Here is a 14,511-nt window from a genome sequence, read left to right on the forward strand (position 1 = left end):
TTTTCAATGATGGCTTGCTTCACTCCTTGGCTCGATACTTGACAAAGATTCTCTGGATGTGTCTGCTGATTATCTCCTTAAAATGAATCAAGTTCTTCCTCTGGCCAAGCTATCTTTGGCTATTGCTCATCATCTTGTCCAGCCTGAGAATCCCTAAATTGATACTGCACTTCACTGCTGGTTCTCCCTTGAGCAATCAAGACTAAGACCCACCCACATCCCAAATAGTGTCAGTGCCTTCCTCCAGACAACTGCTTGACCTCCTGTGTTCCTTTTTTGTCTTAATGGTTCTACTATCCACACTGATTTCAAGGCTAAATGAAGTCTTAGCCACAGCTGATTCTTTACTCCTTCCCTCTTTTTTGTTACTGTGGTAAAAACATACAACATAAAATTTACCACCTTAACTATTTTTAAGTATACAGTTTAGTAGCATTAAGAATAATTCACTGTTGAGAAACAGATCTCCACAACTTTTTCATCTTGCAAATCTGAAATTTTAGACCCATTAAACAACTGCCTTTTTAAACTCCCTCCGTCCCTTCCTTTCTAATAACTTCCTAAAATAAACTGTTTCACAAATCCTGTTGATTCGTTCTCAGTAATGCCATAGGAAATCATAAGATTTAGTGATGTAACGGATCTAAAAGGTCATCTAACACAACTTTTATCATATATAAGAGCAACCTCTAAAATTTTCATATCCAGTAGATATCTGGCTGCAGTTTGCACACATCAACAGATAGCAAGGCAGTCACATCATTCTTGAACACTCACTATAAGTTCCTCCTTATGTTGCACTAAAATCTTTCTTCCTCTTATTTTGTAGCATTGATGCTACTTCTGTCCACCACAGAACAAGATTAATCTCTCTCTCTCATGAAATTCCTTCAAACTTTTACAGAGGGCGATTACATTCTCCCGAATTTTCCTTCTATGGTCTATAAACTAAGTCTTTCAACCACTCCTTGTACAACTTGCTTTGAGGTTTTCATCATTATCATGGCTCTGAATTCAGGGCTTCAGTTCATCAGTCTCTCTCAAAACCTATAACCCGAAAATGAACTCAAATTCATAGATATGATGGTCTAACCAGGGCAGAACAGAATGAGATAATCACCTTACATCTTTCTAGACACAATTATATTATTGATTGCTATTAAATATACTATCAACTAAAACACTAACATCTTTGGATTGGTTTGGCCAAGAGAAGCCTAATACTTGTCACAAAGCCAAGATGAGAAATTCTTCCTTTTCACTAAATGCTTATTCAGCTTACTGTACCTCACTAAGGTACCGTAAAAATTAGCAGCTACTGCACACTGGCAATAAATATGCACACACTAAAATGTACCTACTAAGTATTTACCTAAAATGTAATGCTAAAGGGCAGATCATCTCAGAGTCTGTTTCCTCTACTCACATCCAGGGTCAGTTCCCATATCCACAATCTTGCTTCAGTCACCCCCTCTCTATCTTCATTTCCCTAGTCCTCATTCTGTTACCAACCTCAACTATTGTTTCCAATCCTTCACTCACATGTTGACAGATTATTCTGTTTATAGCACAGAGCTTTCATTGTGACACCAGTAATTTGCCTTTACTAGTTTACCACTGCCACCGAGTAAAGCCAACCTGGTTATACTGGCATTCAATAATCATTTCCTTCTCTCTGAATAAATCCCATAAGTGCAATAGGGCATAATTCCTAGTAGTAGAGACTATGCCATGAATATGCAATACACATTAAACACATATATTTTACATATATACTATACAGATGCATTCTTCCTTGTATATAAGGATTCTCTTCACTCTCTAGAGCAGCTGAACTTTCCTGTTTGCTTCTCTTCTGCAAATAAAATGACCTTATCAAGAAATGAAAAACAATCTCTAGAATTTGTAACGCCAGGTCGACAGAGTTCATCAGCTCAGGTCCTCATCCCAACTTAAGTCCAATGAAATCAACAAGAGAAGTCCAAAGTTTCACTTGTTTTGTTTTGAGCCCTGTGATAAGGTACAAAGTACCCTTTACATTTGATTTCTAAACACTAAGCACCTTTTTGATCAAACCTGAATGCCAGAGGGGTTCCTGTAACTCCTCTATCTAGTGCAGAATCCCGTCTGAGAGTGACGGTGAGTGCATGAATAACAACAGTATTTTAGACCCACAAACAGCTCATCCATGAGAAACAAAGTATTTTTGGGAAAATAAAAATATCTCTAGTCTTCATTTCCCTAATTAATAAAATGAAAGAGTTAGATGAGACAACTGGTAAGGTTCCCTACACGTACTAACACTGTGATTCTTTGATTTTGAATACTATTAGTCTCCAGGAAAAAATAACTTCACACATATATCTCCAGCAGTTCCATTAACACAGACAGTTTTGGTGAAACCAGAAAACATCTAACTCATGTCAGCTACAAAAACCATCAAAAACGCAGAGCAGAGATTACATGTAGTTTACTAGGTCATAAATGAGGACCATAATGAGTGCAAGAACATAAAAATGATTAATTCTTTTAACAAGTGTCATTTAAGGCGACATGAATTCAATCAGGAAGCGCTATACATAAATGCTTTCACAGTGCTCCAAAGGAAGAATCTTCTGTATCAGTAAATTAACATTGCAATAGACCCTTGAATAATCAGCATCTATTCTTTAGTATGCATATCACATAGTCAAGGCCAGTAATACCATTATTTTTTTTTTTTTTAAATCAGCCCAGCTTTCTTTTTTTTTTTTTTTTTTTTAAAGATTTTATTTATTTATTTTTTTCCCCCCAAAGCCCCAGCAGATAGTTGTATGTCATAGCTGCACATCCTTCTACTTGCTGTATGTGGGACGCGGCCTCAGCATGGCCGGAGAAGCGGCGCGTGCCCGGGATCCGAACCCGGGCCGCTAGCAGCGAAGCGCGTGCACTTAACCGCTAAGCCACAGGGCCGGCCCAGTAATACCATTATTAAAACCACCCTCTCAACATAAGTTTCTTTCAAGAGGGCAGCTTTCAAAATCATGGGCTTATTTTGACAGATGTTTACCCCAAGCAGTGATTCCTAGCCTAAATTATAGAAGGGTGAGCAAATGATTGAAGTAAATTGATTGCAGAAGAAAATGTTATGGGAACTGCTTTTACAGAGAATAAGCCATAATCTGGATACGCGAAATTTGGATGTGAGTTAACTATTACTGCCTATAAACTCCTTGTAAGCAGGGGTTAAGTTGTATTGAGCCTGTTATCACCCAAGCAGTTTGGGGAATGCCAGGCAGATAAAGACGGTAGCTTTAAAATGACTGACCACTGACTCTAAGGTGAACAGCCAACAGATGGCTGGGAGAACCAAGACCAGAGAGCACAGACTTATGAGGAAATACAAGAGCATGAAAAGGCAGGAATATGGTCAGCACCAAGGTTGAGACCTTGGAGTTTCAAATACCAACAAGATCCAACATGCCCTAGAATTGTGTTCTAAGGTGGCAAGTAGGTTTATGGAAGAAAGATGGTGGTCACAAGGAACTATGAACAGAGTCTCCAAGGAGCCAAAAGTTACAGATTTTGAAATCGCTGATGGCAGAAGAAACAAAGTATAGAGGGAAAAGACAATCTAGGTGTTCAAGACAGAAGTATGCCTGGAGGCCTAGAGAGAAAATGGGCTGCAGAGAGAACGCTACAGACCGACAGCCAGCCAATGCAGAATCAAGCACGGTGACTGTGACCGAACAATAGTCTGGAAGTCGTACCTTTCCATCCACCTTTCCAGTGAGTCAGGGGGAGTGGCCCCTTAAAAAGAAGTTTGCCCCCAACATGCAGGTCTGGGGGAAAAGCAAAGTAAGACAAAGGGAGATGGGACACACATGAAAACAGTTGGGCATATAAAAAAGTTTGACCATTGTACAAGCATAGAGGAAAGGCTAAAAGTAGGGCAGTGTCAGGGGCCTGGATAGGCCTAGGATGCATTGACAGATAACAGTTAAGAGCAAGAAGAGAATAAGAAATAAACTGAAAGCACGTCAGTGGCTGGAGAGGAGGACTTCTTCACAGGCAGTCCTGTTACTAGGAATGCTGAGTGTTTACCAGTCCCACAATTTCAGTAAGCACGGGCTTCAAATGACACTGCAAATTTCCCCAAAGGTCAGTTAGACCTGATATTAACAAGCTTCTTAGGGGCCGGCCCTGTGGCTTAGCAGTTAAGTGCGTGCACTCCGCTACTGGCGGCCCAGGTTCGGATCCCGGGCGCGCACCGAAGCACCGCTTCTCCGGCCATGCTGAGGAGGCATCCCACATACAGCAACTAGAAGGATGTGCAACTATGACATACAACTGTCTACTGGGGCTTTGGGGAAAAACAGGGGGAGGACTGGCAATAGATGTTAGCTCAGAGCCGGTCTTCCTCAGCAAAAACAGGAGGATTGGCATGGATGTTAGCTCAGGGCTGACCTTCCTCATAAAAAAATAAAAAAAAAAAAAGAAGCTTCTTAAATTTTTAGTGTGGGGAGTGGTGAGATGTAGGAATGACTAAGAATCTGACACCACTGTCTCCTTTAATTTGTTTGAAATTCTTGCACTTCAACCACTGACAACTCTTGGTTATCTATAAGGAAGGATAAATAAAATTTATATTTCAAGTTATAATTAAAATCTAACTTCCAAAAGAGTCTTTTGCTGGGACTATTAAAATGCATCTAAACTGATAAGTTTAGTTTTTATCTCCTCTATATTTTTAGCCTGGTGAAAATGCTAAAAACAGAGGTCTTAATGACTTGGGAAATGGTTAAAATATGGACACTACTCAAAACATGAGAAGGGAGAGAGTCCACAAACCAGCATTCTCCAAACAAGTCATCCACTTGGAGTCAAGTGTGAAAAATTTTACCTTTAGGTATGAGGCAAAAAATACTTTCATACAACTTTTAGCTAAGAAAATAATCATTCAAGAGCATAATAAAGACTGACTACAGTCCAGAACACCATGCCTCAACACACAAGTCATTTAACCTGGTTGGTCTGGTCGCCCACAGTTGTCACTGATTTGAAGCTGTTCACTACAGGCCCTGGAGAAGCAGTGTGGGCCGGTGTACAGGCTGTGACTGCCAGCACCACGCTGCTGAAGCCACGAAAACACCCCCGGATGAGCAGCATGGATTCCATGTGCTCCCTGCTCAGACTCTCTACCCTCCCCACTTGGTTTCTCACAATTTTACATTCTCTAAAGATGCTGATATTATGAAAAATAAGGACGAGTTCACAAAAGAGATTTCCATGGAATACCTTAATTCTCTGACTGCACCTGTACAATTTAATTTACTTGTAATGAATACTAGAGAGCTCATTTCCAATCTGCAAGAGAAAGGAATGAAGCAGATCTCATGTCCAGAATCTCGGGTGAGTTTTCAAAGGATAAGGAGTGCTCTAGTCTCTTAAGCACAGCCATACCTTGGATCAGGAAGTAGCCTGAGGTTATGCAAGCCTTCTTCCCTTTCCCATGCTTTCTCTCCCTCAGCCCCTCTTTCTCCCTCCCTTCTTCCCATGTATGTATGTACGTACGTGTGTATATGCGTGTGTGTACTAACTCTTCTATTACTATTTATTTCTTCCTTTCCTTCTTCCTTGCCTAAATAGGCCTGTCACAGGTCCTACTCAGCCCATTGCCTATGACAGCGAAAAGAAAAAGTAAAATATTAACTTTCTCTATCGCCACTGTCCCCCCTCACTTTCCCAGATCTTTTCACATGCTATGTGATTTAAACTTGAAAGTAATTTAGGAGTTTGGGTAGATTTTTCTGGAAACATAAAGTGCTTGAATTGTAAAAAAACAGAGAAAAAAGGGTGAGAAGGAGACAAAAATAAAATTATTTGTTTACAGCAGAAAAACAGAGCTATAGACATCTTCTTGCATGGACTCCTCACCTCTCCACCTGTTATTTGCTTAAGATAAAAAGAACAATCAGGGCCGGCCCCATGGCTTAGCGGTTAAGTGCGGGCGCTCCGCTGCTGGTGGCCCGGGTTCGGATCCCGGGCGCGCACCGACACACTGCTTCTCTGGCCATGTTGAGGCCACGTCCCACATACAGCAGCTAGAAGGATGTGCAGCTATGACATACAACTATCTACTAGGGCTTTGGGGGAAAAATAAAAAAAATTAAAAAATTAAAAAAAAACAACAATCAGATATTTTCACTATGAAGAACAATTTTTTTTTAGTATTATACTAGGTTATTTATTTTAGAAAGTTTGTTGGAACTAGTTATCAATGCAACAAAGATATGGAAATACGTTCATTACATGAGGTTGGTCACCATAATTTTATTTATTTAAAATTATAAGGATGAAATATACACATAAAATATTACGACAGAGTTGCTTCAAAATATTACAAGCGGATACAAAACTTCATTAAGCTGCAGACTTATGATTTGTGCACTATATGTAAATTAGACTTCATTAAAAAGTTTACATAGGGGCCAGCCCGGTGGCGCAAGCGGTTAAGTGCGCACGTTCTGCTGCGGCAGCCCGGGGTTCACTGGTTCGGATCCCGGGTGCGCACCGACGCACTGCTTGTTAAGCCATGCTGTGGCGGCATCCCATATAAAGTAGAGGAAGATGGGCATGGATGTTAGCCCAGGGCCAGTCTTCCTCAGCAAAAAGAGGAGGATTGGCATTGGATGTTAGCTCAGGGCTGGTCCTCCTCACAAAAAAAAAAAAAAAGTTTACATACAAAAAATAATAACAGAGGAGGGGGAAGTAAAGAGGGTCTAATTGAAACAAGATTATCCATGAGTTGACAATTCTTAAAGTTGGATGATTAGTATTATTCTGTGTGTTCAATTTTCCATAATAAAAGATGTAAAATGTTACTTAAAAACTTAAAAAACTCAAGCAAATAAAAGATTTAGAAGCATAGTATAAAAGCAGTGCATCCTTTAAAACCAGACTTTGATTTAAAATACAGTGCATTAAAAATGAAAACCAATTTTTCTTTATAATTTTGCTGAAAGTGACAATAATTTTTCCATGAAAAATTCTTGGCATAATTATGAAAACAGACTCTACAAACTAAGACATAGAGGTGTTTTAATTCCGGTGGAAAATTCTTCATATTTTGTAGTATACTACAATAAATTTAAGATTGTAAGAGAAAGAAAAAATCCGATTATCTCCTAAAAACACAGTAAATGAGCTAGTTCTGATACGAGTAAAACTAAGAGTTCTAGTACCTCATGTGAACTATGCATGAACAACTTTTGCACTAATCTTGCTTTATTCATTCTCTCCCAGCCCCTCTCTCTTAAGAGTCAGTAACATTTATCAAGTACTATGGAGACAAGCAGCAGCCCAAGAAAAATCTGTTAAATAGTGATTGCTTCATGCAGAAAAAAACTATCAAAAAATATACAAGCCTCCTTGGTTTTCCTAATATAAATCACTTATAACAGGCACATTATGTCTAGCAGTTAACGATCTTATGGATTTAGAAGGAATATTTTCTATTTAGCTGAAGAACAGAATTGGTTGCACTGGATCCAAATTTCTCTTTGGTTTTTCCTAAAATACTTCATCCCCCTCAAAAGGATTACCTGAATATCATTACACATTATAGGCATTCCCAACTTACAGAAAGGTTGTGTTCTAAAAGTTCATCCGTAAATAAGCTTTTGGGAACTCAGATCACATTTTCCCACTGAAACAATTTCATAAAGGGTAGTTAGGCCAATCAGGTGGCCCCAGAGAAATCTATGAAGCTCAAATTTACTGGACCTATTACATTTTACTGCAACACTGTGGGTTTTTTTTTTTTTCCAACTAGCCATCTTGTACCATTATTTCTTTGATAAATGCAATAGGGATTCTAGGAATGCTTCTCCTCTTTAACGCTCTGTGTGTGTGTGTGCATGTGCACACATACGCGCACACACACCTCGCCTACCCAGGTCTATGTGCCAATGCAGCAGAGTTTAGACGAAGGACTCTCGCATTTGAAGGCTGGAGGAAGATGGGATTCCAGAGCTTTTTAAGGGGCAGTGGTCATGGAAAGTTCTATAGTAACTGTTCCTAGTGGGTCTCACAAATACAGGACAGAGACAGTGGATTATAACTTCCACCAGGTTTATCTTCCAGAAAGATAGTATTAAAAACTATAAACGTCCTAATAATCACTTTTAATCTGTATTTTTTAAATGTTCATAAACTCAGAGCAAAATAAATTATAGGTTACTTTTGTGTACTTTAGCTACATCCAAAGTTATAACAAGAATCTCTCCTCCCCAACTGGAGAGATGGGGGATCTGAGGGTCCTAAGGAGCAACCAAAGTGATGGCTTCCTTACCAACAGCAGCAGGCCTTCCCTCTTCCACAGGGAGAGGATGCCAGCAGGAGGTGCCAGAACCCAGTGTCTAAGGAAAGGGCTGCCTATATTTGAGATCTACTTTTCTACTCCACCCAAAGGCATCTAGATTTCATTGCTTTGAAGATTTTTAAGCCACAAGATCGTTTTCATGGATGCAAGAAAAGGGTATAAAAAGCCACAAAGATAAAATGACAATTTCATATGCAAACACTTTCTCATATGCCTATTAATTTGGCAATTTGAAAGAAAAATACATAGGAATCCAATACTTGCATAAAACTACCTATTGGCCTAATACCCATTTATAGTTGTTTTTTTAAGTTTAGAACTTTATAAGCATGCTTTAACTATGCAGTGTTACCATTGTAAGACTGTAAATGTATCTTTATAAAGTCCAGATCCAGAAACATGACATGACTTCCAGAAATCACTATAGAATCATACCAGAACTCAAGAGTTCCAGATTCCTCCCTGTCTCAAACTCGGCCGAGGTCAATTCCACTTGCCTGCATAGGTGTTGGCCTTGTTCAGGAGGTCTGTGCATGCGTGCATATCAGCGAAAGCACGGATTCCTAAGCAGTTGACAGGGTGAAGCTGAGATTCCAAAAATTCACAGCAAGTCTTCTTCACATCCTGTAACTGTAACAGACCAGCTGCTGGGAGAAGTACCTGCAACATACCAGTAGGCAGGGTTAGGCAACTGGTTGGAAAAACACTGTCACTACTGACTGGTCTACATAGGGCACAAGAGGTCCAGCCATAGCTTACGATCTGCATCCAGACCCAAACATTCCATAGAAAAGTAATATGACAATTATTCGCAAAAAGAGTAATGCCTTCTCCCATTCCCCATAATCTCTATGGAATCTTGCAAAGGTCTTTCCTTGATCACAAGAATGTAATAGTTATCAGATCATATCAGATTAATGGTTCTTCTACAAGCATAAACAAAATGTTCCTTTGAATTTTAAGAACATAAATTATTCTATAGGTGCTATGGTTCAGTGAAAATGATTTTGTTCCTTTAGTTAAAGGAGTCGTGAGCTTCGATGATTTGTGGGGGAAGGGTGAGCCCAGAGTAATATGTACCACAACAAAGGCTCATTTTGTTCTTCTACTGTCTCAATAACACAACAAACTGCTTTCCTCAGGAGGTAGAACAATTTTAAATTCAATAGTCTGTAGCTATAAGTAGATAGTTTCTCTAAAATACAATATATGTGCTAAAAAGAAAAGCAAAAGGTACTTGCCTAATAATAATTTTAAATAACTTTTTAAGTGATATTTTTATTAGAATAACTCCAAGAAATTTTGTATTAATTATGGGTTATTCTCTGGAATTTAACCAGTATCTTCACTATAAATACCACGTCCAACACTACAACTGCTTTTCAAATTGGTAAATAATGGAAACATTTTTGCTTGTGAGTGCATTAGTATGATGCTATGTTAAGGACCATATTTGAAAGTCAAATTAAGGAGGAAAACTTGATAAAAAAGAAGTTCTCAAACATCTGCTGTTCTTTTATAAAAGCTAAAAGAAAAAAAAAAAACCTCAACTATTAGAACTATGGTCAATTTTAGAAAAGATTACATCAGCATAAAAAAATAAAGCCTAATTTCCTTCAGGAATTGACTTTCACATACGCCACGCTGTAGCCCAGAGAAAAGAGACAAGAAATAGTAGTTTTAAGTCTCTTTTACAATTTTTCTAAATCTCTATATAAGTCCTAAATGCGGAAGAGAAGGAGCATTCATGTCTTTCTGTAACACAAACTACTCTATTTTCTTAGAGGAACCACAGAAGCTGTAACTCTCAGATCTAAAGCTGTGTGCATATGCGCCCACATGTACACAATCAAATGGCCATGAATTAAGGACTAAGAGGATAACTTTTGGGGTTTTAGTCCAACTCCACCAATTGATATTAGTTTTCACTGAAAACATGGAAACGGTATCTAGAGATAAGGCCTTTTCCTTCTGAATTCAAGAAAAATAAAGTGCAAATAATGCTGTTTATAGCCAAACCTTTTGTTTAATATGGATAGTGTGTTTCATTATGTTATGAGAATGAATCTCCATGGAAGGCTTTAGTTGTTGATAATTTGCAAATTGGAGGTTTCTCTACACTGCTATAATTGTGCTCTAAAGTAATGTAAAGTACATTCCAAGATGCTTAACAGTGCAGCCATTTAATTCAGCAAATATATATAGTTAGAAAAGTGGTCTTCAGTGTAAGATTCAATCTCTGGGAAATTGTGCACAAATAGTAATGATCATCCACCTAATCAGCATTTTCCCAGAGACAACATAGTGTAGGATAGTAGTATTCAAATCAGTAAAACAGAAAGATAGGGATCCTTGGGGGAAAAAAATGGCTGAGCAGAAACAGCCTCACTCATGCATTGCTGGTGGGAGTGGATACTGGTTCAACCTCCATGCAGAGCAATCTGTCGACTTCAATCAAAATTATAAATGCACATATCCTCTGACCCAGCAATTTAACCTATAGATACACTAACATATGCACAAAATCTCACACGTACAAGACATTCATTAGAGCATTATTGTGGATAATAGCAGAAGTTAGAAAAAAGCCTCAATGTCCATCATAAGGAGACTGGTTAAATATTTATAAGCATTCATTCAATGGAATACTCTGTGTCATTCAAAAGAATGAGGGAACTATATGAATGCAACAATTTCTAAGATATATTCTTAAGTGAAAAAAATCAGTGACTGGGTCATACTATGCTAACATACACACTTGTGTACACATCCATCTAAAAAAGCAGCTACAGCAGACTTTAAAATTTTATTTTGCTTCATTGATTTCAACTTCATCACTACCAAGTCCAGATCTACCTTGTCAGGAGACTGAAACTCATAAAAATGTAGACTCTCAGACTTGGAACGAATATAACAAGTCATGTAGGCCAGGGATATAAAAGTTACTTCAATTGTAGGCCATGTGGCTAGAAATTCACATATAATTTTTTAATGATGTAATGATGAGTCAAGTGGTTCCATGCTTGGCAAACATATATTAAATATACCTTAGATATTAGTCAAATGTATAAAACGAATTTATTCATATTTTCCTTTTGTCAGCAAATCCTTCAAAAATGCCTTGGTTTTATGATGTAACTTTACTAGGACTAAACTTCAATAGCTCATAATTATGTAATTGACTACATACAGCTTCAAAAACAATTAATAATTGGCCCAGGCTTACTAACATGACCCCTGGTGACCATCAGTCACTCATGGTGAAAACAGAAAAGCGGCTGGGGCCACACCTGTCTAGATTACTTTGTGTATTAGTTAGATAGCCAGCTAAAACAAAGCGAAATAAAAAATGCTCAAATTTCAGATGAACCGTATCCCACAATCAGAACCACTAAACAGCTGGAAGCCTATGAGCTAGATGCCTTGGGATCTAATCAAATCAAACTTCCTAATTTGTTTGATGAAGAAACCAAATCCTAGAGAGGCCAAAAGACTTGACCAAGTCCTATAGCTGGTCAGTGGAGAGCTAGGGATATAATCAAATTCACCAACTCTGGTCTATTGTTCTTTCCACTACCTTGAGCCCCATCTCTAGGTGCAGAACGAGGTGTCCGTCTGATTTCTAAATCTCCAATACTGTTCTTTTCAGCAAGAGTAATAAAGACAATAATCACTTCAACAGCGCATTCTTGTAGTTGCTTCCATTTACTGAGTAATTACCACATGAGGCACTGTGCTAAGCACTTGGCAGGCAATAATATCTCATTATCCTCATCATACACAAGTGAATACAGAGGCTAGAGAAGATGAGTAACTTGCCCAAGATTACACACCTGGTATGGGATAAGTCGAGTCTGCTATGAGCACAGAATTAACCAAAGTGGGTATAACGCTTTTAGATGGCACACAAACACTCTCACGTTAATAGTTAGCAATATGTTTTTAAGTTACCTTCTATTTATTTCAATAATATAAATTCTTTCTTAAGTAAATTTATTTAAGCAAAAATTGAGTCAATGTAGAGAAAAACATTCAATATTCCACAGTATCAGCGGTACAGAATACAGCAAAATCATACAGGTGGCACACAAATTACTAAACTTGAGAAAACCCCGATTTGGGAGATCAGATTTATTATTCTAATCTTTCAATATTTGATATCATTCTGATTCCTGTGGTTTTTATATATATCACTGAAAAGAAAGAATGTGCTTTCATCTGGGGCTATCACAATCCCACGGCTTATTTTCTACAAGGTGGATAAACTGAACTACTATTAACAAATGTGGGAAACACCTAGAAATGTAAAGAGGTAGTTTCTTAATTTGTTATTTAGGTCACTAAAATATCTTGGGCATTGTAATTAAGAGGTCTGAAGAATAAATTTGTGTCTTTAAAACTAATTTTTCTGTGCTCTCTAGAGCAAAAGAGCAGTTGAATGGTGCTGCTTCTTGTATGAAGAGCAATTCTATTGATACAATAACCCCCCAGCCACATTTCCATTTGCTTCATTTTCCATATGCTTCACCAGTATTAACCCTGAGATTGATGAAAATAACCCTAAGGCACTCTAAGATCCTGAAGTGTATTCCAAAACATCAAAGAAAAAGCAATTATATTTGCTATATATTCTGAATGTTAATGATATATTCTAAGAATCTAAAAGTGATCAATTCCTACATAGTGTATATACTGAGGGAGGGCCACATTCCAAAAGCTAAAACATCTCTCTTGGGCATTTTGAGCCCTAAAAAATACATAAAGAAGGCAATTTGTCTGGGGGCCTCACCTCTCCTTTCTGCAGCTTCCTCCCTACATGTTTCTCCTCTAGTTCTATTCCATCAACCCCGAGCTTCTCCACTCAGAGCCGAGTGTTCTCACCATGATCTCGGTCCCTTTCAGGTCACTACTAACAGCATCGCTCCATTTCATTTGTTCATAACACTCACCACCATCAGAATTGATCTTATGTATCTGCCCCCATATTTACTGTCTCTCTCCCTGCTAAAGAATATTTGCTCTATGACAGTAGGGTCACATCTGTTTTACCCCCTGTTGAATCCTCAAGTACTAGAAGACTATGTAGGTACCCAATAAATGAATCAACCTGAATGTAAATTGATTTGTTACTCTCGCGACTATATATATTTTAAACAAGATACAATTTTGGATGTCCTTTGACCCAGAAATACAAACTCTATTTCTAGAATGTGTCTGCACGGGACACTCGTGTCCTACTGCAAATCCTCTCAGCCTCACCTCTTGCTCAAACCGCCACTGCAGCGACTAGATCCCAGCAGGCTTTGGTCACCTTGTGAAGATGTAATTTAACAGCACCTCACCCCAACCCCTACCATAATCTCTCTCTGGCTTCCTATGCCGGGAATGCACTCACACCTGCACAATCTGCAAGCACAGGGGGAACAACACCTGTGGGGACACCTTGCCCAATGGAGAATGGTCCAAAGGAAGATGATGGATAAATGTTTCCCACTTTTGTTCCCCAAGCAGACAGCTCGAAGACACATTTCATAAGTCTCCTCAAAAGGTCCTTGTGAGAATTAACATGTCACATTTAGCTGTGGCCAGATCTATACCACATTTTGAATGGGTTTTCCCTCCTTTCCAGTTCAGTTCCCCATTCACTCATTGTTGCTCCCTTAAAGGGAGCACTTTCCAAATAAAGTAACTGCATGAAAGCCTTGCTTTCAGGAGAACCCCAGGCTACTACATTACACATGGAACAAACTGTGAATGTGAATATAGTTAGTTATAAGAAAATTAATTATAGTGCTGCTTATAATAAAAATGGAAAAGAATTTAAATGTCCAATAACAAGAGATAGATGAAGTAAATTTTATATTATCAATAAAATTAAATGCTTTGTATAAGTATTAAAAGAGATATAGTAGATAAATATTTAATGACTTAGAAAAGTATTCCTAATACACTTAGTATAAAAAGGTAATTTCTAAACAGAATATACAGTACGATCTCCTTTTTTGTAAATACACATACACATAAACAGAGACAGTACTAGAGAAGTATACCACAATTGTTAATAGAGATTATCTCTGGTTAGTGGTACTACGGAGGCTTTTTATTTGTATTTTCTAAATTTTCAATAATGAATATGCACCATTTAAATG

The 14,511-nt window shown here is 38.1% G+C and overlaps 1 protein-coding gene across 2 annotated transcripts in view; it reads right to left on the reverse strand.

Moving 5' to 3' along the window:
* Positions 1-14,511, reverse strand: part of KLHL2 (kelch like family member 2) — a 101,828-nt gene that overhangs the window by 39,555 nt on the left and 47,762 nt on the right. For both annotated transcript variants that reach the window (XM_087437450.1, XM_087437451.1), the window contains one exon: positions 8,860-9,022. In XM_087437450.1, coding sequence (XP_087293576.1) covers positions 8,860-9,022 — 163 coding nt within the window. The remainder of the gene's footprint in view (positions 1-8,859; positions 9,023-14,511) is intronic.

This window comes from Ceratotherium simum, chromosome 12, assembly GCF_057802395.1.
Source record: "Ceratotherium simum simum isolate JZ-2026a chromosome 12, ASM5780239v1, whole genome shotgun sequence".
NCBI lineage: Eukaryota > Metazoa > Chordata > Mammalia > Perissodactyla > Rhinocerotidae > Ceratotherium > Ceratotherium simum.